The 8,750-nt window shown below is 43.0% G+C and overlaps 1 protein-coding gene across 2 annotated transcripts; it reads right to left on the reverse strand.

Annotated features, from left to right (window-relative positions):
* Positions 1–714: 714 nt before the first annotated feature.
* ehd2b (EH-domain containing 2b) lies at positions 715–7,665 on the reverse strand. 2 transcript variants are annotated; one of them, XM_042415130.1, is made up of 7 exons: positions 7,244–7,665; positions 5,569–6,035; positions 5,276–5,452; positions 4,123–4,238; positions 2,590–3,002; positions 2,190–2,354; positions 715–2,066 (listed from the first exon to the last, which is right to left on the reverse strand). In XM_042415130.1, the coding sequence occupies exons 2-7, from the start codon at positions 5,787–5,789 to the stop codon at positions 1,509–1,511; spliced, it is 1,650 nt and encodes a 549-aa protein (XP_042271064.1). In that variant the 5' UTR covers positions 5,790–6,035; positions 7,244–7,665; the 3' UTR covers positions 715–1,508. The 2 variants fall into 2 exon arrangements, with proteins under 2 accessions (XP_042271064.1, XP_042271065.1); XM_042415131.1 differs by having other exon boundaries at positions 4,141–4,238; positions 7,244–7,664.
* Positions 7,666–8,750: the final 1,085 nt, after the last annotated feature.

Consider the following 8,750-nt stretch of genomic DNA (forward strand, 5'->3'; position numbering starts at 1 on the left):
TAGGAACAGTCCAAAATGGGGGGATGTTTTCAAGGTTTTTCAAAAAGGTACAGTGTCTAGATCCTGTGCATGAGCCCGAGGAAACTTAACGGACCCTAGGAAAAGAGATATTAATAACTCTTGGGCCAACCCACCACATTCTTCACATGTGAGTCACTGTAAACCAGAGAGCAGGGAGGAAAGGACTGGATTGCCTCTGTTTCTCATTTGTATTTCTTTCCATGGAGGAGTGGAATAGGGAGGCGGGGAGGCCACCCCTTCTTCTACGAACCTTGAAAGTCTTATGCGTAACACACACACACGGCTCCACACGGGACACGTACTCGCCCTTAATGCCGCATAGTTTACACAGGATAAAACCAAAAAAAGATGTACAGACAGGCTAGTGAGAAAGTGGATGTTGAGCTAAAGAGGGGTGAGGGTAAATAGAGTGTATTTAAGTGTGTGTGTGTGTGTGTGTGTGAGACAGGCAGAGAGAATGTTTCAGATGGTGGGAATGAGCTGGGAGAGAGCGCCTCGGAAAATGGTGGTATGGAGACTTGGCAGGGGAGAGTGTGACTCACTGTTTATCTGGTCTGTCACTGAGAGACCAAGTGAGCTTGATAGAAAAGGAAATCTTGTTGAAAGCGTACCAGATGAAATGCCCGCTATTAGTTCTGTACTGTGTGTGATCAAATTTGACTTACAAAAAAAATGGTCACTAGCAAGACGAGACACAGTCAGTTTAATTTTATTTGGTTATGATAATAGATAACAGTTGGTGGAGCTGTGTACAGTAGTCAGTAATATATCAATCATTCGGTCTAGTTTTAAAAAAAGATCATCCCAGCATGTAATGTTCTTTTGTGTACAACTGAGGTCTTATTGCTCCTGCACATACGAAAACAACAATTGCAATTACAAAAATAAAATAAAGCATATGCACAGAATTGTGGCGTGTAAAGCGTCAAAGTGAAATGCATTCAGGTTATTTAGATTTACACTGCCGAAACACTACATCATAAACACATCAGTTGAGCAAAAATAAGTCTTGTAGATGATACCCTCAAGACCCAAGATAATACTCTGCCACTCCAGTCTAGTCACTGTGGGAATGTTAAATTTTAAAGGTTTAATATAGACAAAGTTTTCCCCTGTATTCTGTCAAATACATGTGCTCGAATACTGTTTGCTTAAATGGTGCCAGCATTTATTTGCTTCTGCTCATAAAACACGAGTACATATATTTTCAAAAAGCTCATCATAGAAAGCAAACTTCAAAGAGCCAAAAAAGGAAGAAGAAGCAACCAGACCCGTGTGACTTTTTAATACACAATCATTTGCAGTGAGCATTTGTTACAGTATGTTCCATTGTATAAGACAAAAAAAAAAATCGGTCTCAGAAATAAACACATTTCATATAACATTTTGTTATGGGTCTGGGGGAAAAAAAACAACAACAGCAAATACAAACAGTAGCTAAAGTGTGACAGCCAATAGAGAAGTCTCTGTCAGCTCCAGGGACTTGTCTACGCATCAGAACCCTTCTGCCTGCGTTTGGAGGGTGGGATCAGATGGTTGGGCAGCTCAGGGGGTAAACCATGGCCCTCCAGCTTGACCTCGATCAGATGGCTGGCCAAGGCGAATTCTTCATCATCCAGCATGCCATCACGATCCACATCTGACAGCTTCCAGATGCGACCCAGCACCGAGTTAGGCAAGCGAGAGCTCACCATCCAGTCCTTAGCCTTGTTGCCGCTCAGTTTCCCCTCATTGGGAGCGAGGTTATAGAAGATTTCATCATATTTGGGCTTGTCTTTGGTCACGACCCAACCTCCTTCCTCCTCCTCACATCCCTCTCCGTTCTCTTCGGTGAAGGTAAAGGGGTCACCCTCAGAGAACGGTCCGGCGCGGGTCCCCAGGAAGGCTCCACCCTGCACGCCTAGTTGCTCACCTGCTTCCAGCTCCTCCTGCCGCAGGAGGGGCATCAGTTTGGCGATATCAGAGGACAGCAACTCATCCAAGGCAGCCATCAGGTTAGGCTTCAAGGTTTTGAACTTGGTGAAGTCGTGAACCATCAGTTGTTCCTTTTAAAAAAAAGAAAGAGTTCATTTAAATGTAACTGAATGTTTTAAACATTGTTGTGGTGCAGTTAAAGAGAGGCTTTTACATTATAACCTTATAAATGTGAAAACCAACAAACTACTAACCTGCATTTTAGCACAATCCGGGAAGTCTCCAGCAGAGATGTTATGCTGCAGCTGGATCTTGGAGAAAATAACTGGCAGCTGGTAGATGAGATTCTTTTTTTTATTGTCCTTCCTGAAGACAGAAGGCATCTCCTGCTTCAGATAGCTGATGATATGGGCATGGACCTGGGATTAAGAAAAAGCACAGCAAAGTTTATTTTTTATAAAATAAACTTTGCAATTCTTTGGACCTTTGTGAGCTGAGATTTTTACTCAGCTCACACTTTAGATTCAGTAGGTTTTAACACTACTAACATGATTAGAGTGCAATAATGTCAACCTGTCACAATAATCATTTAATGAACACATTGAACACATGCAAAAAAAAAAAAGAAAAAACATGCACAGATTTTTCACCCACCCTGACCAGGCGTGCCCTCTTGACCAGGTCGTTCAGCTTACGCAAAGCTGCGTTGCGAGGAAGGTTTTGGATGTCAGCGAACAGATCCTCCTCCTCCAGCTCAAACAGCTTACGATTGTCGCTAACCATCAGTGGCTCTGACCAGAAGGAGCCAATATACACCCGCAGAACCTCCGGGGTGCCAAACACCTTCCCCAGGGACCACATGAGTGCACCATACACTCGCATCAGCTGCTGGGTGCCCACCATGTCTGCCTTGTTGAGGACCACACGCAGCTTATCCTCATTACCCTTCAGGGCACCGATGGCCTCAGAAAACTCGTCTGATATCTCAAGTTTATGTGCATCAAACAGCAGGATGATGCGGTCCACACGCTCAGCAAACCAGCGCAGCACAGCTGGGAAGTCATAGCCTGTTTGGGTGGGAAAAAAGTCTGGATAACTAAGGTATTCATGAGCCTAAATGTACAGTGTGCACTGAACCCACACTGAGTAAGGAGAGGGGAGAAGGTCGACATAGACACAAACCCTTCACACCTCTTATCTCTATCTGTCAAACCCACAACAGCTGTGTATCCAGACACCAAGGCTCCACTCTGTGTAAGATACTGAAACTGTCTAACAAAACAAATCTTAATATTTCTAAGGGATTTCTTTATCTGTATCCACTTGATCATATTTAAAGGGTCGGTTCACCCAAATTACTAAAAACATATTTTCTCTCTTATTTTCTAGCCACCTAGATAGTTTGGGTTTTATCCTCCTAGGTTTCAAGATATCCACTTCTCTCTGAAAATGTACAGTTTATCAAAATTTTAAAAAAGAAAAACAATCAGCAGGATCCTGTCTGTCCAAAAACAATGTCCCAGTTACTCTGGATAATGCACAGACTTCACTGCAAGCTGTCTTCATCGTAACTACTTTGGATTACCCAGAGAAACTGGGACACTGTTTCTGAAGAGACATGTCGATGCTGGAATTTTTTTGATTGTATTTTTTCAGTGCAGTGAGCAGTACAAACAAAACTTCATCCACCTCCATTGCATTGGGGTGGAGGCAGAAATCTCGCTGATGGATATTCAAAAGCCTCAGCAGAAAAAAACACTTATCTGCATGGCTACATACCTCCAATAGGAAATATTATTATCATTATTATTATTATTATTATTATTATTATTTTCATAATTTGGATTAACTTGTTAGTTGTTCATGCAGATTAACTTGAGTAGTAATGGATTACTTAAAGCATGGATTAATTGAAAAGTGAAAAATTACTGTGAGATCCATGACAATGACCATTATTTCTCAACAGCACATTCCTCCACACGTGATGACAGAATTTTTGTTGTGTACCGTCTCTGTTCCCAATTATGATTTAATTGCTGTTGATAGAGGTTCTTACCCTGCTGCCAAGTGTTATTGTGACAGAGCAGACTGGTCCCATGAGTTAGCGGGGCGTGCCAAGGCAATGAGTTTGTGAGCCGATGTTCAGGGATGTGTGTCTCTGTGGGACCCCCCATGCCCTCTCCTTACCTTTTTTACCTCCCTCACCTCGGCTCACTCTCTGTTTGGCTCCGGACAAGATCCCTGGTGTGTCAATTATGCTGATACTCTCCAGGACCTGATTGGGAATCTGGGCGCACTGGAACCTGGTATTTTCAGACGGGAGAACAGTCACATATACGATGATGAAACACAAGTTCAGAGAGGTCAGTTTTGTATGAAACACTGTTAGTTTAGATGGAAAGAATCTAAGTTATGTGAAATATGGTTAACTCTCATCAAAGAAGCCAACGTGATCTAAGGAGCAGATTGGAAGCTGCCCTCTCCCCGCCCCAACTGTAGGCCATTGTGTACAAGCTCATTGCTCTGGGCTTCCTGAAGGAAAATGACCACTACTGCCAGAATCAAACAATAAGGCCCGCTAACGATGTGTGGCTTAGAACAACAACACCACTTCCTGTGGCTTATGGGCTTAACGAGCCACCAGTTTCCAGAACGGGAAGTGTACGCAAGAGTAGAGACGCAAATACGTTCACAAACACACCCTGCAGTGGGAGAAAGGGACTCCACGGGAAAACTAGCATCCGAACTTCACTGTGGAGCCCTTTTAACAGAGGCACAGTACGTTCCTGTCACTTCAGACCCACATGTCCATGCTTCTAGCAACTAATAGCACTTTGTCGTAAAACATGTGACTTCAGTTTTCTTGGTTTACATCAGTGGAAAAACGTACACAGAAATCTGGCAGCCAGACAGTAAACAGAGCACAAGAAAGAACCTCAGTGTTGAGGTGTCTCATACAAATTCCCTATGCCTGACACAGTCTGTGACTTCATTTATTTTTCCTTGCCCTGAGGGGCTGCACAGCCCTCTGACCTTGTCTTTGAACTTACGTACATTGCTGTTCCTGTCTGAGTACATTAGCTTTCATCACCCTCTCGGGTGATATCGTTCCCTTTCTCCATTTTTCCACAAATAAGGCAAGTGCCTCCCCGCTCTGAAATTTGGCACAAGGACATGAAATTCCAAAGAGCAAAAAAAAGCTTTCTGTTATCTCTCCTTCCCTGTTTCCCTCCTTGAGTTCTTTCACATAGTCTGTGCATGCTCTATCTGTCTATCTATCTATCTATCTGGCTCTTTCAGTGGAACGATTACACACTGTGAATAAAATCCCCACTCTCACCTGTTGAGGAAGGTGTTTCCAAATGGGTTGAGTTTGCGGAAAGGCTTGTTGGGGTCTACAATAAGGGCGTTTCCAGGGATGACTCCCTCCACCTCCCCATGCATGATGGCGGTGAAGCAGTCAGTAGTGGGTTCAGGTCCCACCCTGCTCCCAGGAATCTCATGCTCCAGTAGATACCTGTCAGTCACACATATAGCTTGTGATTTTTTTCAGTACTGGTACTTAGATGAACTTAACAATCACACTAAATTTAACAGTGAAAAAATGTTTGATGCACAGCTGTGATGTCTTACTTGATGAACGTTGTCTTTCCTGTGGAATACTGTCCCACCACCAGCACCATGGGCTTATTATCAAAGTCTGCATCCTCCAGACTGGGAGAATGGAAGTCATGGAAACCATAGAACTGCTCCAGAGGCAGCAGCTTCTTACGGTACAGGGACTTGAGCCCTTCTGTCACAGTGCGGATGACCTCAGGGGCCTTCTTCACATTTTTTCGTCCCCAACGTGACATTTTGATTGACTAACAAGATGATTGGGAGTTTCTTGCAAAAAAACAGTGTCAGAGTTGTGCCAGTTGTTTGGAGCTGTATTTCCTCCTGGCTGGACCTTCAGATGTTTCCTGTATTTATGTGAACACTGCTCACTTGTCCTTGAAACCTCCTCTGCACACGCCAAGAGGAACGATAGGGCTGATGTTTCGTTTGAAGTGTGGACCTTCCCCTTTGAAAACAGTTGCCACACTGAGAACTTATAGTGCCTGAAATGTGGACAGGAAAAGGAGACAAGTAGAAGTTAATCCAAATAGAAAAAGAAGAGATTAATCCAAATGACAGAACGTATCTGAGCACCTGGTTTTCAAAGTCTGCCACGACCTAGAGTAATGATGTGGAATCTGGAGTAAGCGTCAGCCCACCAGGACTCTGCCTAACATTGTCAGTGCATGCCTGGAAAAAGTTGGTGTTCATGTTGGAAAACTTGCAAACCCAACCCTGTGTCAGGATTTGCACAGGCACAGCTCATTTTCTCTACGGTGAAATGAGTAAGACATTCCTTTCATCCCCTGCAGTTCCTCTCAGTGGAACATGAAATACGTACATGACTCAATTGTTCATGTAAGGAAAAGACCTCTTAGAGGGTACTCTGTACATGGAAAAACAAATTTAACCCTTGAGTAGAAAGCTCTTTTTTTCTTCTACCAGAGTCTACATAAACAGAAGCACTGGATTAGATATGGAAGGCACAGCTCATTATTAGAAGCAGACTGACATAAAGGCACAAAGGTAAGACACGCACCAGCAGATGTTAAGTCATCTGCAGGGAGTTTCTCTCTTGCAAATCCCATTTGAACTAGGATAAAAAAAAATCTGCCTAAAAAGAATAGGCAACACAGCCCTGACATGTCACAAGACCAGTGTGGAAAGAGTTCTTGTCAAAATGGCGATCCCAGGAGATCTACAACGGAGACATTAAATGTGATTTCACCACCATTACACACAAGAGGGAAGAAGAAATGTCATAAAAACAAAGCACTGTGCCAACCAAAGCTGTATGAACAAGAGTTCATTTCCATGTGTCCCGTGAGAATTAAAGGTTTGGTTAAAGGCTGTGAGATCAATTTCTAAACTTTAAGGATGGTGGAAAATGCCTTGTGGGTTTGTGCACCACAGTTCTGGAGTTGGAACAAGAAATGCAGCACTCTAGCCTGCAGGAACAACAAGTATAAGTTGAGTTATACTTAAACATCCAAATGAATAAACTACTGAAAAACTGTACAAAAGAGCCACTGAGAGTTTACAAGTTTCCCTGTGTATTACTTCTGCAGCTAAACTGTAATCTTTGCACTCATCAAACACCATGAAGGCTCATTTTCCACCAACTGTATCACAATCTGGTTATATTTGAATAAAAGCTTTAACACAAGTTGATCAATATAGCCATATTTAGGGTTTAAAAAGGAGTATTTACCAAGTTATTACGGAGAAAGCAGACTTCTTCAAGCACCTTGATCCCTCTCTCTCTCTCTCTCTCTCCCCCTCTCTTCAGTCTTGCCCTCTGGAGCTTGGAAAAATATTTTGACTTGAGGAGACAAAAACAGTCAGTGTCTTGGAGGAGCTGCTGTTACATGTATGGGTGTACCTCTGACAGCAAATAGGAGCCCTCAGTGGAGCGTCAACGCAGCTAGATTACAGAGGAACGTTCTTCTCCAGGGTTTAATATATTTCAGATGAGCTCCAGATCTGGCAAGGATCCTTACTCTGCTCGCTGAAAGAGCACAAGTCAAACAGTCAGACGCACGGGCGCACCACACTGAGGCTAACTTTTTTGCTTCCCTCCTACTTTAATGCACCTCCTCTTCCATGGATGCCTGGCAGCACTGTGGGCAGCACTCACATCCTGCTCTGGGCAGGGATGAGCTGTGACCAGAGGGCGTAGACCAGGAGGAGGAGGAGGAGGAGGAGGAGGAGGGGGGATGGTTGTGAATAAATAATTTGGGTGGAGTCGTTTTTTTTTTTTGACATAATCCTACAGTATGCTTATGCAAATTATGAGCGACAATGCTGCACCACTACAGCTGCTCCTATCTCCACGTCTTTCAGTTCTAATCTTTTCTATTTAACCTATAGTACCATGTCATCGTCTTACAGACGTGACAGTCAGTTTAAACTCTTTTGCTCCTCCCAAACTCTGTGAACCCTTCAGGGGATGAAGCTCTACTTTTCCATTTCCATGCACCACCTGCTGGCTGGCTGATAGAGAACACACCCCAACATTCATCAGCACCATCCCCTCCTGACTATCATTCAGTAATCATTAGTCATCCAAAGGAATGTAACCCCGATGATCAGCGATCGCTGTATAAAGTGCTGGACAAATGACTGCAGGACCTGCAATGTTTCATAAAAGAAGCAAGGTTTAATTTACAGTTTTACTAAATGTACATTTCTTTTTAAAAAGTGTCATTATACACAATAAATACAATACAAAATTAATCTGTAATACTATACTTCAAATTCTCTTACGGTCTTTTTGTACATTATTATTGTTCCTTTTTTTCCATTTCAATGCTTGTGCTGTGTTTGTGTTTGAATTGTCCACCAGGCTTAAAAAAGACAAAAAAAAAAAAAAAAAAAAAAAACACACAAGGGAGGCAGGAACACAGTGGCAGAAGGATTAAACCAAACAGACTCAGAACACAGAAAATCAACAGTTAAAACTGGCCTGCCCCCTGCTGACTGCAATGCATCAAGTCCTAACCTGGCATTATAAGCAAAAGGGGGAGGGGGCGGGTGTGTGTGTGTGTGGAGGTGAGGTCTAAAAACAAGAACCAGGGTTGGGGGGGGAATTGTCAGTCATTTGAATTTCCTTATAACATGTTAGTTTACATCTTAACAGAAAAGTACTACAGTACCCAAGAGCAGTCAAAAGGAAAACCGCTTTACACTTTTCAAATGACTTTCTCAGCATGTTTACT

Source organism: Thunnus maccoyii, chromosome 6 (genome assembly GCF_910596095.1).
Source record: "Thunnus maccoyii chromosome 6, fThuMac1.1, whole genome shotgun sequence".
NCBI lineage: Eukaryota > Metazoa > Chordata > Actinopteri > Scombriformes > Scombridae > Thunnus > Thunnus maccoyii.

Coding starts and splice junctions, on each gene's coding strand:
- ehd2b (XM_042415130.1), bottom strand. CDS start 5,789: ATGTCACGTTGGGGACGAAAAAATGTGAAGAAGGCCCCTGAGGTCATC. Junction 5,453..5,568: donor GGAAAGACAACGTTCATCAA/GTAAGACATCAC, acceptor TGTGACTGACAG/GTATCTACTGGAGCATGAGA. Junction 4,239..5,275: donor GGAAACACCTTCCTCAACAG/GTGAGAGTGGGG, acceptor TGAAAATACCAG/GTTCCAGTGCGCCCAGATTC.